The sequence below is a fragment of the Diadema antillarum genome, unplaced genomic scaffold, assembly GCF_040938485.1.
Source record: "Diadema antillarum isolate AM-2024a unplaced genomic scaffold, OU_Dant_1.0 seq00000054_RagTag, whole genome shotgun sequence".
NCBI classification, from domain to species: Eukaryota; Metazoa; Echinodermata; class Echinoidea; order Diadematoida; family Diadematidae; genus Diadema; species Diadema antillarum.
The window spans coordinates 391312-410889 of NW_027271162.1; the positions used below are offsets into that span (position 1 = coordinate 391312).

The 19578-nt window shown below is 36.8% G+C and overlaps 1 protein-coding gene across 1 annotated transcript; it reads right to left on the minus strand.

Moving 5' to 3' along the window:
* Positions 1-1557: 1557 nt before the first annotated feature.
* Positions 1558-13021, minus strand: LOC139725701 (arylsulfatase A-like). Its single transcript, XM_071636783.1, has 6 exons — positions 12726-13021; positions 7209-7708; positions 6514-6658; positions 4187-4439; positions 2753-2961; positions 1558-1789 (listed from the first exon to the last, which is right to left on the minus strand). The coding sequence occupies exons 1-6, from the start codon at positions 13019-13021 to the stop codon at positions 1558-1560; spliced, it is 1635 nt and encodes a 544-aa protein (XP_071492884.1).
* Positions 13022-19578: the final 6557 nt, after the last annotated feature.

The following is a 19578-nucleotide window of genomic DNA, read 5'->3' on the forward strand; positions in this document are numbered from 1 at the left end:
GATCAGTAAAGGTAGTAATTTGTCTTGGACTGTGGCGTAAATCAAAATTCCAAACAATAGAGGAATTATAAGCAAACGTTCGTTCTCCATAAAATTGGTTCTTCTGTTCGGTAGAAGTTTGCTTCTAATAACCTGTTGAATATTAAAATGTTTTCTTTTATTCGTGTTTTGACAATTTATTCATTTAACAACAGTCTATTCCCGTCCATTGCTTATTCTATATCCCTCCTAATTAATGTTTTCATGAATATCCCACCCGACGTTAATGAATTCCACTTATATCTCTCCTATAAACGCTAGCGGCTCAGATGTATAATAATCATATCTTCTGCATTATTCTTTTGTTTAAAAAAAAGAGTGAATTGTGTAATATCTTCTGTCAAAAAACAAAACTAATATTAGAATTGAATTAGACAAGAAAAAAGATAGATACATGTACTGAACTCTTCCGTTTGTACTTAAAATCGATAAGGTATACCTTCACCTTGTTAACCTTATGAAAGACTGTGTATAATTACTAACCATGAACAATGTTCTTGCCAAGAAAAAAAAATAGTCAGTCGTATGACGTCATCACCTCTTCTCAAACGTCTAGAAACTTTATGGCAAAGCTTTCTATGAACCTTTTTCAATCTATGATGAGCTCAAATACTGCAAAATCTTTGTCCGAGATATGATTGCAAACTTCCCTTTCAGACAAGTGTCAAATATTCGATTGAGATAAAGTCGATAAATATTTCAGAAGTATACTCAACCCAAAAGACGCTCTTGCGTCTAGTCGAGTTATACAGACTGCTCATCTTCTTTTTACGAATTCGAAAGCCACATGATTGTGAAAATTTCATTGATCAAAATGCTAAATTGAACGCACAAGATGCAATTTTGAAAGACAGAGTGTGCGATAACGAGGGGTTTTGCTAAATTGAATGAACCTTCTATCAAATGGACTGACAAAAATGCAAAATTGGCCGGGAAAACCTATAATAGCCAACATTGTGAATCTGAGTTTCTACGCAGGAAACATTTGATCTAATTGCTCCCTCTTTCCTGGATCTCGCTTATGTCTATCAACGCTATACCTTTTAATCTAGATTCGATTTTATGGACATCAGTCCACACACAATGCTTCGCTTTTTCATGTATAATTCGCTAAAATCTATACGTAAATTTATAGATTTTATTCAAAAACATTAATTTGCTTATAGCTCTACAATATACATACATATTCAAGGTAAGGTTGGCACACAAGGGATATCAGAGGTATAGAGATAGAGGTACCTACAACAATTATATATCCCAGACAGTGATACATCTTTAGTGGCAATTTATCCCATTGATCATTAAAGCGCAAATGTACGCCTACTTGATATCAACTGTCATGGTATTTCATTGTTTGTTTTTATATGTGTCCACAAGGTAGATTTGAATTACATAACCATGTTAACAACAAAACTTCCAATCCAAGCACCACAGGAAAATATGAAAACAAGTTCAGATATCTATAGAGGGTAGTGATCTTGTTTATGGACACATGGACAGCATTTAGGAAAATTAGGATCATCTGGCGGACAATCCGGATTGCAGCAGGGTTGCACGGCCGGGTCCGATGAAAGTGTTTGAGATGGTGCCCATGTCAGTTCTGCCATAAATTTCCTCCGCATCCTCCTGATCTCCTTCAACACCTCTTTGGCCCAGGTGGCGCTGTTCAAGTTGAAGCTTTCGCATCACATTGACAAGAGACAGAATGAAAGTGGATTGAAGGAAATATGGAGCTATTAGATAAGTTCGTCTGTTGAGAATGAGAATTAAAGGGCGTTAAGTGGTCTTGAACACTATGGGTTTTGTGACAACTTAACGCCCTTATCATTCTCATCTGACGAGTTCATCTTTTTAAACTGCATAATATTTAACATAGCAGATTCTTCCTTCGGAATAACAAACTGTAACCATTCCAATTAGTCTGACTTTTCTGTGTTTGTCGATTCCTGATCAAAACTGGTCAACGTGCTTTGTAGGAATACAAACTATTTCGAAATCGTGTTTTGAACACTCAGGTCATTTAATAAAAAAAGCAATATTGGCAACAATATGCTGCCCTGCGAGTTTATTGCTGGATGACAGGTACATGTCATATCATCCGGATGACGTCATACAGATGATGATGCAGGTGTGTGTGTGTGTGTGTGTGTGTGTGTGTGTGTGTGTGTGTGTGTGTGTGTCTGGAGGGGGGGGGGGGGGTTGGACACAGACAGGATGCTCTACTTCAAAGGTTTGAAACGCTATGCTGAGAGAAGTCATGAATCTCAAAATGAAAGTGGAGGGATTTACACCACCTCGCCGAAGGCGATTCAAACCCTGCAGTTAGAACAATCTTCGTCCCCTCATCAGTAAAAGTCATCACTTGGTTCATCATGATGGGAACAATAAAGTTATCATTCATCAAATCATGGTGGGTTAGCAAGGTAATTTGTGGTGTTAAAGGCATAGCATTATCAGAGCATCACCAATAAGCCCAAGCTAACAGCTTCAGTGTCTTGCGTCCTATATAGCTAACCGCAGTGCGTGCCCCCAAAATGCGTTCACTGATTTTATCACGTGCGACTTCTCTCGTTTCCATTAGCGTTTTGTTAAAACAAAATGTTTTGTCTATGGGACAGTATGAGAGGTGGCCGGCTATTGCGTAATGATTTTTTTTTTCAGTCGCGGACTGATATTTAACTAACCAATGTGTCAATATGATATGATCATTTACCTCTCCTCGGGGTCGCTATTGAGATCGAAGAGTAGCGGTAGATCCAGTTCCTCGGGCATATATAAAGGCGTGCACTCCCTCGCGTCCATGGCGGGCTGGTATGGTCCGTCGATGAAAAAATGCGCCTTAAACTGTTTAAACCTCACCGCGAGAGGGCCTACTTCACGGGAAGGAGCAGGTCCGAAGTAGAACAGCTTTTCTCTTGGACTCTAAAAGAGAGGAAATATTAAAGAGAGAAATATTATAGAAGAAGATATATATATATATATATATATATATATATATATATATATAATATATATATATATATATATATTATATATATATATATATATATATATATATATATATATATATATATAAATATAAAGAGGTTTGATAAAATACAGAAAAGAAAAATACACACACACATAAACTGGTCTGATTATGAACTGATTGTATAAACTCATGTTTTGTTGGAGAATAAATGAATGAATGAATTTGAAATAGGAATAAGATTTGAGGCTTTGATAGTTGATAAAGTACAGAAAAGAAAACACACACACATAAACTAGTTTGATTATGCACTTGTATAGTATGCAATAGAAATGTATTTACATATTCTGTTGGAGAATGAATGAATAAAGGAATGAATGAATGAATGAATGAATGAATGAATGAATGAATGAATGAATTCAAAATAAGATTTAGAGAGAAATCTTTTCGAACCACAAAGTTACGATGTAACGACAAAAAGGGACATCAGGCTATGATCCATGTCGATTTTTCTGCTTCTCACATTTTTTTTTCTCTGTGAACAAAGGATCGCACAATCTTGTTTATAGTTAAAGGGGTGGCGTAGTATTGGTTGAGATGAGGATTCAGCTCCAAACTTTTTGAGAGATACATGGGGTATTCAGAAACCACTTGATGAATACTAAAGAACTCACCATTCTAAGAAGAATTCAAACTTTGATGTTTTGATGAAAAATCGGTTTTGAGATGGTTGAGATATCCCAAACAAAGTAAAACTAGGCAATCTTTATTTATTAGGATCACTTTGTCGTTGCAATGCACCTTTCCCTCGACTTAGCATAACCTGCATGTTTCTATGATATTAATGTGACTAATAAAAGACATGGCGAGTGAACATGCAAGTTATGCTCGATCTTGAGGAGGGTGCATTCGGGTGTCTTTTGCTAATCATATTAGCACTTTAGCAGTGATTGACAGATGAGGTCACAACCAGAATATTGGTTTGGAAGTTGGTTTTGTTTTTTGGTAGGCGTATCCAAGTAATATAAAGAAAAATAGAAGAAAACATTATTCAAAAATCCTATATGGTTTGTTTCTAGATATTCGTTTCACTGCAAAAGTAATGATTAGGGCACCATGAATGAACGCAAATCAAAATATGCATTTGTATGTGATGTTGTAACTGCAGTATACTCATACCTCGTCGTTGTTAAAAAGCACTCCGCTGAGATCGTATCCATCTAAGGGAACGCTTGGAACCTCTGCCCCCGCAATGCTGGCGATGGTAGGAAGGAGGTCGAGTATGCTCCCGAGTTCTGCGGACGGGCCAGGATGGATTTGTCCAGGCCAGTGAGCAATGAAGGGGACTCGCATGCCTCCCTCATACGTCGAAAATTTCCCACATTTCAGCGGCCCGCTGCTACCACCGAGTGTGTATTCTTTCAAGTTTGCACTGCAAAAACCCAAACCGGAGGGAGGCAGTAGTAATTATGCTTTTTCATACAGGAATAAGGCATGTTGACTTTATAATTCAAATACTATTGCTGTACTAATATCAGTATTATCCGAAGAACGCTGTAAAGACGTTTTCCCCGTCACCCATTACGATAGGGATATTTTGATGCTTCGAATCTTTGAGTTATGATAGAACTGGTTATCAATTAATCGACTGCAATAGATCTTGACAATGTATGCCTGCTGACAACTTTAAATAATGTAAAAGCCATTCATCTATTCAAAAAGCAGTTTAGAGACATGATATATAGGTCTATATCAATACATGACTGAAAATTGCATGTTGCGAGTTATTCCTTTGGGCGTTCTCACTACTAAGATCTTTCTGTTTCCTTGTTTTATATTTTCCTGAGGCAGTTATTTTCATTTAGTTTGCTTTCACTCATATTATAATTTTCTCAACAATGGATATCACTTTTTCCATGCAAGTAACGATCCCTCTATAACTCTCTCGGAATATTGGGTCATATAGTACTATCCCATTGCTTTTTCTATGCCATTTAAGGGGAATTCCAGACGATTTTCGCAATTTCACATCATGTAGAACATAAATCGACAGCTCCATGTATTGATATAGGGAATTCGTTGTGGTCCTCGAGCAGAGAAATCAATACTTTTAAAAACCTTAAAGGCGCATTCTAGACGATTTTCATAATTTCACATCATGCAGTACATAAAGCGACAGCTCAATGTATAGATTTGTGGAATTTATTGTGGTCCTTGAGTAGAAAAACCAATACTAAGTACTTTGAAAAACCTTAAAGTATGGTGAACGAGACATTAAAATCAAGACAATTATAACAGAAGGTGTCAAAGCAGAATAAAACGTCTCTTAAAGCAGATTTTTAATGTGACTTTTTAAAAGATATTCGCGCCACTGAGAAATCGCTCCGGAACAGCCGTCTTTTTCGAGCCCTAAAACATGACGTCACGAAATGAACACAACCCTTTACGAGTGCAGCGGGACATCGAGGCCGCCATTCATAAAGCACGTATTGCTTAGTGAGCGGATGCAATACCTGGCCTGTGTTTAGTCGCCTCTGCTTTCTCGGCTGAGACATTAAAACGTCCAGTTTTTACCTCATATTGTGCGGAAAGACTTTGAGATTGACATCGAGAGTGAATTGAGTTAAGACAGTGACAATGACACTGATAGTGATAGTGGCAAAGTCGGAGTGGTAGAAGAAGCGAGGGAGAGGCGACGGATATGGAAGGCTGCCTCGGATACAACTCGTTTGGGGCATACATGAAAATGGGCACACTGCCTCTCCATACGTATGCCCCAAACGCACCACGTCCTCAACGGCCCTCCATAGACGGAGCCCACTGTGTGGATGGAGTGGTAGCAGAGCGCACATTTCGTGACGTCATATTTTTGGTTGCCAAAATTTCGCCGTCAGATCGGGTTCTGGTGGTCTAAAGAGGGTCTCAAAACACCATCTCTCCATCGTTCTGGAGACGTTTTTACCTTCTGAAAGTTAATTATTAATATTCCTAGAGACTTAAGCTTTCTAGAAATGTATAAATCACCTTGTTTATGAATATCGTCCTTTTATTTTTCTCGTTCACCATACTTTAAACAAATTACACTGAATAATGATGATGACATATAGGAGGCTCACATATTTCAGAAGAGTAGCGGTGTAACTCCGTTGCAATACCACTTGCTTGTGAGTTCACTTGTGTGAAATAGATATATGTCTCTTTCTTTTGTTCTGCTTCCTTTAGCCCAAACTCATGCACTCGATGGTGAGGCTGCATGTTATCATCCTTGTTTATTGCAATTTGTTGAAATGCTGTGATGGCTTCATTTTTGGAGTAAGACAGTTGGGATTTGGACAGGACAACACTTAATCCATTATTTGACTACGTGTATTAATAAAAAAAGTCATTTTCACCAAAATTGCAGATACAAGGTCTTGTCACCCCATCGGCGTTATAGTTGTTCGAGTGTTAAAGTCTGACAAATCATCCGGAGGTCTCCTTTAAAAGAAAGTAAAGAGTGACATTACCCATTGTCTGATAGGAAGAATGTTAGTGTGTTCTCTGTCTGGCCAGCGTCTTGTATAGCTTTCATGACGTCACCAACTGCCGCATCTAGCTCGAAGAGGGCGTCACCAAAAATGCCCCGTCTGCTTGAGTTCGTAAAATCTTTGACTGTAGTTTGGGCATGGGAGCGAAAAGGCAAAACTGGTGCGTAACATTGTGTGATGCGAAATCTACAAACCAGTGGCAGCCAGAAACAAGGAAATGTTGTGATGAAAGAGATACATTGAAATAATATAAATAAGCAACAACAACAACAACCAAAGAACGAAACAAAAGAAATTTCTCGTGTGTCAATTTCGTGCTGAACATCAAAATGACGTAGATATAACCATAGTTATTATAAAAATGAAAATATGCTGATTTTCAAATTCTCTGGCATGTTACATTTATCTCAGTCTCCTCGTTACAAGAACATTATCTTTGACCATATATATATATATATATATATATATATATATATATATATGCACGTGTATTTTAATCACAATATACTGGAGATATTATTTCATTACCACAGTTAGGCATTCCTACTGTGTCGTGCTTTTTTAACCTTATGAAAATAATGTTCCGTGGTCGATGAATATTAACAAATGGCAATATAATCATGTAAACTTATACTAAAATTTCATAAAAAGATAATTCTCATTATCCAGCATACCAGCAAATTGAGGAAAGTGTACGTGATTGAATGCGTAGTACAGGAAAAATGGATTATCCTTTTCTGCGCTCTCGGAAATCCACTGGCGTGCTTTCGCGGTGTACTCTTGCGTGAGCGTCGTCGGATTCATCGGTTGTTTGTATATGTCATCATCGGAGAAGATAGCGCAAGGTGCGACGTCGTCCGATGCGCACGTGTCCACCTTCTCGTCGGCGTAGACGCAGGGCTGATCCGGGTACGTGCATACCGGACAAGGGCACTGGTCATTGGAGAAAGGCAAACCGTAGTAGCGATGAAAGCCTTGCTTTGTTGGCAAAAACTCCCGTTCCCTTCCTACCCCCAAGTGCCACTTCCCGACCATGTACGTGTCGTAGCCTCGTGGTTCCAGGAGTTCGGCTATGGTGATTTCACTTAGGGGTAGCCCTCCAAGGGAATCCGGGTTGAAAACTACTGGGTAAGCACCTACCCTTGTCTGATATCTGCCAGTCATAAGAGACGCCCTATAGTTTTAAGAGAAAAAAGAAACACAAAGACATAATCTAAAGCGTTTTATCGCAAAACAAATTGAATCCCTTCTTCTCAAGTTGAGATATTCACGGTTAATGCTGTGAAAAAAGATGGAAAAGTACATTTTTAATCATAACTTTAAGAAATGTTCCTTTTTATGAAACAAGTAAAGTATCAGTGTACTACGAAAGCTTTATTTTAGGGTAAGGTGGGGGTAACTGGAACACTGGGGTTAGTGGAACTCTTGAAGGATTGTGGGTATATACGTACATTGTTTGGGAGAAGGCATAAGTGGAGTGAAAGTTTTGTACGAATTAACAAACAATTACGTAGAAACAAAATGTATGCCTTCATTGTGGCAAACATTAGAATTATCAGAGCTAAAATCGTCAATCATCCTGAACATCCCACAGCCTCACTCCAAGATTTTGCGTCGTAGCTATTTTATAACCAGTGGATAAGACGAGGTATTGTTTGGTGTCCTTTTTTATTAAAAAGCGTATTTTTGTGTGGTGATTGAAAGATTGTACAACACGTAACTAGACTTTCAACAAAACGTTAGTAGATTTTTTTCTTTATTTACTTTTTAGTTTAATTTCGGGTATTTTCTCCTCAGACGAAATATTGATCGCCGGTGTGTTGAGAGCGACGTCATCATCGAGATGATAGAGCTTCCTGTCAGTGCTTTGTTGTATTCAAACTCATTTTAGGCTTATTTTTCTTCAAAATATTTGATTGACAAGTTTACATGTCCGAAAACTCGTGAAAAGACTCGTTTTAGTCTTCAGAAGATTTTTTTTTTGTAAGTAAAAAATGATAATTTTGTGGACTAACTTGCTCATAGAAATGGCATTTTGTTAGCCTGTATAAGACCATGACGTCAGGGCGGTAAATTTGAAAATGGAAATGATGCACACTCAACTTAAAATTGGGGTTTTAAATTACTCATCGTGTTTATGGTGCTACTTTTTGCCAAAACTTCTTGCAGGGAACTCTTTATTCGATTAACTGTCAAACTTAGAGGAGAAAATTTTGTGAAGACAATCCTATGCGAACAAAGTTTTTTTTTTTCATTTACTCCAGTACGTCGGGGTAAGTGGGGCAATGGAATAGTTATGACTGAAGTGTAATTTTGAACTTAATTTTGAACAATATTTACCCAAAGCAATATCACATATTTGTATTGTGCATGTTAATGGTCAAACTGTGATGCTTGAATATTTCTTGGCGCGTTTTATTTTTTTTTTGTGTGTGTGTGATATACGAATAAAGGATTAAGTGTTCCACTTACCCCACTTTACCTTTGTACTCTATCTGGTGATGGACTTTAAAAGGATTGATATTGGCACTTTAAGGATCATTCCAGACGATTTTCATAATTTCACATCATGTAGTACGTAAATCAACAGCTCCATGTATAGACTCGTGGAATTCATTGTGGACCTTGAGCAGAGAAACCTGTAATCTAAAAATCTTAAACAAATTACACTGAACATAGTTGATGACATAGGAGCCTCACATATTTCAGTGTAATTCAATTACAATACCGCTTGCTTAACAAATTCACCTACGGGTGTAAAATCTATGCATGCCTTCTTCTTTTGTTCTGCTTCCTTGAGCCCCAACTCATGTATTCCTATATGGGGATTCTCAAAACCCTTAGAGCCGGGCCAGTCGTCACACCCTGTGTCTCCACGCTATTGTGATAGGCCTTTAAGATACACTCAGCATTATTGGTGAGGTTTCCTTTGTAGTTTGTACGTAATTAGCTGTTGTTGAGTTAATCGTACAATTTGATGTCGTTATATTTGTATGTAAATATTGATTAATACTTAATGGTTAATTCTCAAAATCGCGCTCAGAGCTACCAAGGTTGAATTGCACATGAGGTTTTTTTTTTTTTGTTTCTTAAGCGTTTACTGAGTTAACTGTTTGATATACCATCAATATATCGAACTCGGACTCCGTTATACATTTATTATATGAAGAGCTGATCGTAAAATGGGTTAAAGGGGATCTCCCGAAGATTTTCAAACTTTTACATTTGAACAACTATTGATAAGTTTAATACTGAGTACAGAGTTTCAGAATTTATAGTGACTGGGATGAGGAATAACAATGTTTTCAAAATTTATAACAAAATGCAGTGAACAAGGATGATGACATGGCAGCCTCAATGACATATTATGAAACGAATTGTGCACAGATTAATCCCTGATATCTCAGAAGTACGCACACAGCCGAAGAATGTCGGTTGGAGTCGATCATTACCAATGAGGGTTAGCTTTGACGCACATAATTATATTCGTTGACCGGTGCTATAGTGGTCTTCGAATGTATACCGGTGGGCAGCGAGTTAATCAGGCAACTTTTATGAACCCCACGCTTGGTCATAAACCTCTTCTGTACTAATGGGTCAACTTATAATGTGCACAACTCTCACACAAACCAATGAGCAGATAGTATAATGTAGCACACAGATGGTTCACAACCTGATACCGGAAGACTATACCGGTAACGAGCAATGCGAGATCGATCTCTGGACTGTCGTTCATCACGAAGCCTAATGCATGCACGTAATACAAACAAATAAGAAATAGACCAAGTCCAACGAAGAAAGGAAAGGCAGTATGGTTAGCTGTATCTTCATCTTTTCCTCCAACTGACCTACATCCACCTCCACACCATTAGCATGAGAATCAGATCAGTGAGCAGCGTCAAGGCTGTGGTAGTAGTGTGTAGACCTTCCTGCCCGGGATATACTACAGTGACCACCAAGCATAAGATTGTGAATAATGTGCCTTGAATAGCCATGATTGTCTTCTTCACAACAGATTTGTCATGGGTCATGATCCGCTGCAAAGCGCAGTGAATTAGCGTCTATATAGGCCTACATCACTGACCCCAGTTCGATTACCGGGTCCTAATGAGCACTTATAGTGTTGTGTGTAAGATATATTACAGTCCCCTGTTAGTATAGTAGAAAGAGGCAAAACACACGATCTGTCCCTCGAATACGGGACATTAAAAACTGGAGGTCCCATTGTGTGAGAGAGCATAGGTCCATGGAGAGAGTCACAACTCATGAACGTAAAAGATCCCGCTTCATTTATTCATAGCAAAGAGCTGGCTGTTCAACCATGGACCAACAACTTCGTTGTATAGGTCCCTTGTAATTAAGGATGGTTCAACCCGGTGAAGTGGTGCCTTCTTACATCCAACTGGACCCCACAGAAAACCAGCTATTGCACTGAATATGGGCTATCCAGCCATCTTCTCAGTTGGAAATAAAGTAAACAAACTATTGTGAACGGCGAGTTTTCAACGTTTATTGACGATATTCTTCTTATTTTTCAGATACTGAGAAACCTCTTATGATATAGTTATGTAAGAGTATAATATAAGAGGAATTCAAAGTTTATTTTGATGAAAATTGGTTTTGAATGGCTGAGATGTCCAAAACAAAGCAATCCCAAGAAAAGGTGGGACCAACCTTTTACTACACACGCTTTGTTTTACTTTGTTTTTGGATATCTCAGCTATTTCAAACCCGATTCTCAGCAAATAAACTTTGAATACCTCTTAGAATTGTATATTTACTCTTTTAAATTTCATAGAGGGGTGTCTAAGTATCTCCCAAAAAGTTAAAAGCTAAATCTTCACCTCAACCAATACTACACCATCCCTTTTAGGATTCGCTCATTGTGGGGCTTTTGGGTTATTCAGGGAGGGGCCATGGTGGTCAGTTGAACAATTTAGATCAAGTTGCCAAATTTGGTCAGATCCGTCATGGGGTTTCGCAAGAAGAAGCTTACAGGCATTATTTTCCATAGGCAGATGAAACAAACCCCCAGCTTTAGCGCTTCAAAATAATCCAAAAATGTAAGTAAGGGGCAGAAGCAACCAATGTAAAATATTGTTTATCAGTATGATAAATGTTAAGAATAAGTAGTATTGTTAGATATACAAAATATGTCAATAGTTACGATGAAATCGTTCCTAGAATAAACCGTCTACAGATATGGTTTAATGAGAAAATAGTGATATCTATTTATATTTTAGGTTTTATTACCAAAAAAAAAAATACATGGTAGAATGATTTGTGATACAACTGACCTAAACATACGCATCGAATGTGATAAGTCGAACATTTTTTTTTTCAAATCACTGCTCCCAATGTTAAAGAGTACCTTTAAACGACAGACTCCGGACAATGGACGGTGAGTTTGAATGCACAAATGTCTGGCACTGTGTATAGGGCTCACACCCATAAATATTTCCCCATAGGGATGTGTGTTAAAAATCAAATTTCAAAAAATTCTGTAAAATAGCTGAGAGAAATGAGATGTTTCAGCTTCACTTACCTGGATAAGTTTGATATACCCTTTCATCCATCACATTTTCAGGGTGGATAATTCAGTTCAAATTCTGTCCAGGGGTCCGCAATGCCAGACTACGAGTTCTTGTCACTCAAAAAAATCACCCATTTTCCGTACACGTACCCAATGAAATATAGTCCCCTCAAATTCCACCAGAAAAGCTTTCATCTTCTAACCAAAATGCAATTTATAGAGGAATTCATACTCAATATCTACAGCTATTCAGTTTTTTGCCAAACTACATCATTGATTTTTAATTAATTTTTTTCTTCATTTATTTTGGTATCTTTGGTACGAATTTGTGAAGGTTCTGGGACATTCCATTGTATTTACGGGTGTGAGCCCTATAATTATTTTACAGTGCCATCGGTGCATGTAGTAGTCTTGGCCCAGACTCCTTTACGACCAACAAGTGTCTGTGCCTGCAAATTGAATAATGGTTCATTTGAGCCTTTGATTATGGTGAGATAAAGATGAGGTGTAGTGTAGAGCGTATATTGCACTGCCCCTAATGTAACTGTCACGTAGCATTCAATACACCACAGATTTTAAAGGAGTTGGCTCGTAATATATGAAATGGACCAACGATTTTAATTCATTTGTTGTTGTTGTTGTTTTCTCTTTATCTCACCTGGTTGGAGTACAAAGAGGAGAAGCATAAAACTGGGTAAACTTCATCCCACTTTGGGCCAGGGAGTCAATGTTGGGCGTCTGTGATGTCGGATGTCCATAGCAGGCCAGATCTCCGTACCCCAGATCGTCGGCCAAGAAAATAATGATATTTGGCTTCTGCCGCTGACGCGTGGCTAGCAGGACATCCTCTGCAACTCCTTCCCATTTAAGATGGTGACTCCCATCGATCCGGGCAAAGTTGCCAATTAGGAAAATCAGAGTTCCGAAAACTTTTATGAACATTTTGCGTTCCATATCGATGGGAATCTCTTCTCGCTGTCGGTTGGTGTCTTATACGCAAATCGTCCTACAAACATTCAACACACAATTCGAGCCGATCTGCTGTGCAATAGTATGTAAAAGCAGGGAGGTCACCTCCCTGATATAAGTGAACGGCTGAATGCATTTCTGCAAGGCTATTCTGAATTCAATCGCTCTTCGTGAACAGAGCTCTTTTCCCGTTGTACTGCCCGTTCATTTTAAGCGACGAGAAAAGGAAATCTTGCATTGCCATAACACTTTTAGTCTATTTGTTCATGTTGTTACATAATGCAAACTGTTGAAATCGATCTCGTAACACAGTAACTTACGAAGTTATACGTGTATATATCTCCAGGTCCAAAGACACACGAGATCCAAGAACGTACTGCTTTATGTACTTTGAAAACAAAAGAATGTTTGTAATTGATTGGTTTGATCTTTTCTCTACATTTTTTTTTGTCAAGAATATACGTTAATAAATGTAAACATGTTTTATTCATAAAGAAATAGAATTATATAATTATATAAAGCGAATCATATATTACGGTACAAAGCAATTAATCAATCCTCAAAAATTTCGGCCATGGACAGCGTTACAACCTCTGGCATACTTTGCTCTCGACTTTTCTATCTGTTTTTCTTACACATCTACCATGGCAATTTTGTCTTCTTACATTTGTGCCATATGACATCATTTCTTACATTCTTATCTCTTATATTTTCACCACTTACAGATTCAACACTGACACCTTTACTCGTGGCATTTAATCCCCCGACTTTTTTTTTTACCCAGACGTCTTTTCACCCGGATATTTTGCCAGCCGACATTTTTTAGTCCCCTGAAATAATTACACCAGACATTTATACCGCTTAGATTTTTAAACCCCTACACTTTTTACACTACTGATATTTTTTTACATCTGACAGTTGTCTGACGATTCTGAATCAGGATATCTTTACCTTGCATCGGTCTGGGTTGAATATTCGTTAGGAATGATCTGGGGGGGGGGGGGGGGGTGCATTAAGTGAGCTCTGAACCAATACAAAACTGCTCACTCATTTGCACATTCATACCCACTGTACAAGAACTGTTTTGAAGAAATTATCAAAACTTCAAAATTTCATAACTTCTTCATTTTTCATCCGATTTCAGTCAAATTCTTACTGTTGAACTCGTAAGATTGTACTTTTTTTTTTTACTAGACAAACTTATATTTGGACTGGATTTCCTCTTTAAAGGGGTCGTATAGTTTTGGTTGAGAGATAAATTTAGATTTCTACCTTTTTTTTTTCGTGAGACAATGAGAAACCTGTTATGAAATATGAAAGAGCATGTAATTTTAAGAGGGATTCAAAGTTTATTTGATGAAAGTTGGTTATGAAATGGCTGAGAAATGAAATGGTGGGACCCACCTTTAATTACGATCGCTTTGTTTTACTTCGTTTTTGGGAACCAATTTTCATCTGATAAACTTTGAATTCCTCTTAAAATGATATGCTTTATATCATTCTATAAGTGATCTCTTGGTATCGCGCAAAAAGTTACTAGCCCAATCTTCATCTCCACCAATACTATATTAACCATCCCTTTAAGTCCCATAAGGGTCCTATTTTTGTTTGAGCGTAACCTGGTCCGTTAAGTCTCTTATAAGATTCAGGGTATCAGATTATCGGATGAGGAGGCGAAAGAACGTTTTCATTCGTATACAATAGCATTACTCAGCTCCACCGCTACAACATAGAATTTGTGTGTCTTCAATTCAAAGGATATTGAGGGATTAGAAGGAAGCTTACGTAACTAATATCCTATTCTCAACGATGACTATAGGAATGAATTCAAGAGGCTTGTGAAAAGAATGGTTTCATTATTTTGAGTGAGTGTTTGTAAATCAACCAACTTGCTTCACAAAACCTGGTTTTCCAAATAAGCCCGATGAGATCGCATTTTGGGTCTCATCTTTCAGTGATGTAAGATTATAGTTCAACAAATCTAAACTTTTAAACGAAATGTTCAAGAAATCTAAACTTTTTGCGAGTCTTGTCACTGTTTGCGATGCAGGCGTACACTTTGCTGTTGGCTTCTATGTCGAATTTTGTTTTATATCCTACTTGCAATCCCTTGGATACACAGTATATTGTTATTCCTATGATATTCAATCATGTCTTATTTCAATTATCCATTTTTTCAACAATTCAGCTATCTATTCCAACCTGGTAACTGGAAATACAAGTGAATGAGCAAACAGTATTGAAAAACATCAAAATATACGGAGTGTAACATACGGAATAAGGTGTGTCGTAACAGCGACATTAATAAAGAATATGCACTAGATAACAGCAGAACATAATGATGTTGCTCATGGACAACGAAATTTCATTCACCGAATTTGTTGAAAGGGGCCTGCAATCCAAAGGTATGTTGACCTCCATTGATGCCTCTTGGTCTCTTATACAAAACCAAATGAATGCTTCTTTGAAAATATACGTCGTATATTTCAAGAATTTTTCAATTTTTTTCTGCACTCCTCCTAAGAAAAAAAGGAGTTCCTCCGGATTATCTTCATTCATATTTCAGCTGCGACATCATCCTCCCGTAACTCTTGAGCTGAACAATAAATATAATAAGAGCCTTGATTACACTATTCATTGCTGCGTGAAAAAAAAATGTCAGAAACATTTGCATGAATAACGAAATGACATCGTGTTGTGAGCAAGTATAGGCAGTGACGGCAAGAAATGGTAAGAATTAGGCCTATATCTTAGAGGTGGGACTTAAAGGGACATTCCAGACGATTTTCATAATTTCACATCATATAGTACATAAATCGACAACTCCATATAAATTTGTGGAATTTATTGTGGTTCTTGAGCAGAGAACCAATACTTTGAAAAACCTTAAACAAATTACACTGAACAAGGATGATGACATAGGAGGTTCACATATTTCAGAAATGTAGCAGTGTAATTCAATTACAATACCGCTTGCTTGCGAGTTCACCTATGTATAATCTATGCATGCCTTCTTCTTTTGTTCTGCTTCCTTGAGCCCCAACTCATGCATTCTTATGGTGACTCTGCCATGTCATCATCCTTGTTCATCGCAATTTGTTCTAAATTTCGAAAATATTTTTATTCTTCATCCCAATCATCATAAATTCTGAAACTCTGTCCCTGGTATAACTAATTTATAGTTGTTCAAATGTAAAAATCTTAGAATCATCCGGAGGTCTCCTTTAATAGGGTGCAGAAAAAGAATTAAGAAAATAATCATAAAACATATTTTCATGGAGTATAGTGATGTGGTTGTGTAAAGACCAAAAGGTATCAAAAGTGGTCAAGATACATATGAATTGCAGGGACGCTATCAAGTTTTAAAGGTTTAAATGCATAGTATCCGTCTCTCCTTTGTGAACGGTACTTCACGGGGGCGGATTCCGTAAAGGGGGGGGGGGTACCTTTATAACATTAAATTGGGCGTACTCCTCCCCCATATTTTTTTTCTTTTTATTATAAAGAAAATAAAGATATCGGTGTGCCCGGTGGTCTACCCCCCCCCCCCCCCGATCCGCCACTACTTCATACTTTCAAAATATCCCTTCATTTTATTCTCATCATGGAAGACGTAGTCTAATTTTAGATTCTTGACTTTTTCATGAGACCTATTACTTATTATCAAGCTATTAAACCTGCATGCGTTAAGTCGAGTAATGGCGCAATCCTGAGAACCGAAAAAAAAAAGAGTCTGGAGTTTGCCTTTTAGCAGACGACAAAGGTCAAAACTTCACGCATTGTTATTCACGTGTCCACTGATCTCTCCATAACTATCATCAGTGGTACGCTCTATGATCAAAACGAAGAAAAATATGGCGACTATTAATTTTTTTCCTTCTCCTTTTCTCGGGAACGCGCCATCACTCGACTTGAAGACTACAGGTTTAATAGCTTGAGTTTCAATAGTTCAATAGTTCAATAGTTTATTTATTTCCATCATCACAAAGAAAAGAAAAGAAAAAGTTGACATAATCCAAAGTGATACAATTTTTTTTTTCATTTCTCTTACACTCGTCCGATGAAGGATTTTTTTCAATACAATATAAAGTATATTATACACGAATGATGTCGTAAAAAAGAAACAATGCACTTTGTCATGGCAACAAAAATAGTAAATAATCACAATGATGGAAAACAGTGTTCCACTAAAAAAGCCACGCTTGTAAAACGTGGAACACTGGAACAAAACAACAGCAGCACCAATTTGTTATACCAATAAGACATATTCATTTTAAATTCTTCTATATACTATTGTACATTTTACTCATTGATACAATGATGTTGATACTATGAACAATACTTACTAGGATTTTAGGATGCAAACGTATAAACTATGTAACATATCACATTTGTGGCGCAGACACTATGGGGCCAGGTGTGCCAGGAAAATTGAACGGAAAGGAAGATATGCAATCGGCCACAAAAAAAAAACAACATAACGACGACAACAACAACAATAACACAATACACAGAAACAACAGAATTTGAGGAAATGCACTCAGACAAATACTGGACAACGAAGAACGAGGAAAAAGGAGCAGGGAAGAATAGAGAAGGAAAAGGAGAGGGATGGAAAAGGTCTGTGGACACACTACAAAATCTCAAGGAAAAGTGAAACATGACGGGTTTTTTCATTGAACAGAATTAACTGGTATATTTAGAAAACAAATATTTTTTGAGTTTATACTTAAATGTAATTAACTTCACAGATTCTTTTAGATCATTATCTAAGCTATTCCAAAATCTGGGTCCGGTATAAACAAATGTATTTTGAGTGTGTACAGTTCTAACTAAGGGAAGATGAAATTCTTTAGATTGTCTAGTGGGATAATTATGTACGTGGCTGTTACGATGAAATAAAGAATAAAATATTTTGGGTAGATGATTACAGTTGTAATTAAACATAAATTGACCAAGTTGAAACAAATACAACTCTTTTATTTTCAGAATTTTGTGCTCAAGGAAAAGCTTGTCAGTATGTGCTCGGATATGAAGGTTAAAAACGATTCTGAGCGCCATCTTTTGCAAAAGAAAAAGTTTATCTAACAATGTCGAATATGTATTCCCCCAAGCAAGAATTCCGTAATTCAAGTACGGCAATACCAAACTTGAATAAAGCGTAATCAAAGCCGAAGAAGGAAGATAATATTTCAATCTATTCATTATGCCTATGTTACGTGCAATTACTTTACAAATATTGTTTATGTGACACTTCCATGATAACTTATTATCAACACAAACACCTAAGAATTTAATAGACGAAACCTCTTCTAGGGGAGTAGTGTCAAATATAACATTACCTGGTAATCTATCTAAAGAATTACTGAAAAACATATACTTTGTCTTCTCAATATTCAGTGACAATTTATTTGCATATATCCATTGTGAGACATTCTTCAATTCATCATTCACTGTACTAATCAAAGTATTAGGGTCAGGGTGGGAATAAAAAAGATTGGAATCATCCGCGAATAATATGAAAGAGAGTTTATCTGAAGATCTATAAAAATCATTAATGTAAACTATAAATAACAGTGGGCCTAACAAACTTCCTTGCGGAACACCACATTCTATTTTCTTCATAGAAGAATCAAAACTGTTCACATGTACATATTGAAATCTGTCAGATAAATAACTCGTAAACCATTGCAAGGCTTTTCCGCGAATACCATAATGGGATAACTTAGAAAGAAGTATACCGTGATTAATCGTATCAAAAGCCTTTGAGAAGTCCAGGAAGATGCCTATTGTATGCGAAAACGTATCAAGTGCATGTGTAATCTTTTCCACAAAGGTAAGTAAAGCATGGGTGGTGTTGTGATTTTCTCTGAATCCAAATTGAAAATTCGTAAATATATTACTCATATTGAAAAATTTTACAGTTCGGATATATACTATTCTTTCCAAAATTTTAGAAATTGAAGTTAATAACGATATTGGTCTGTAATTATTGACATCATTTTTCTCCCCTTTCTTATATATAGGTATAACTTTGCCAGTCTTCATTTGACTTGGTACAAGCCCAGTACTAAGTGATAGATTAATAATATATACTAAAGGATCTATTATTTGAAGAATTATATTTTTCAACAAATAATTATCGATTCCATCACAACCTGGGCTTTTCCCTTCTTTCAAATTATTAATAATATCAATAACTTCTTCATTATACGTAGGGTCCAAAAATATAGTTTTAGGATTAGGTATATCTAAAAAATCAGAAAACACTTTATTAGATGAAGGGATACTTTGTGATAAATTTTTCCCAATCGATACAAAAAAATCATTAAAAATTTCGGCCATACCAGCAGGTACATTGCTTGAGGTATTACCCCATCGTACTTCTGAAATACTAGATGCATCATTAGATGTATTCATAACATCTTTTATTGTTTTCCAAGTAATCTTAATATCATTTTTATATTTCATTATCTGGTTGACATAAAATTTTCTCTTTTGTAAACGCAATAAATTAGTAAGTGTGTTTTTGTAAGTCACAT

What these genes read in the sequence shown, in the direction of transcription:
- LOC139725701 (XM_071636783.1), bottom strand. Translation starts at nt 13,021, where the DNA reads ATGGAACGCAAAATGTTCATAAAAGTTTTCGGAACTCTGATTTTCCTA. An exon ending in TTCTTCCTATCAGACAATGG is followed by an intron (nt 4,440 to 6,513) that starts GTAATGTCACTC and finishes GGGTTTTTGCAG; the next exon opens with TGCAAACTTGAAAGAATACA. An exon ending in AATAGCGACCCCGAGGAGAG is followed by an intron (nt 1,790 to 2,752) that starts GTAAATGATCAT and finishes CATTCTCAACAG; the next exon opens with ACGAACTTATCTAATAGCTC.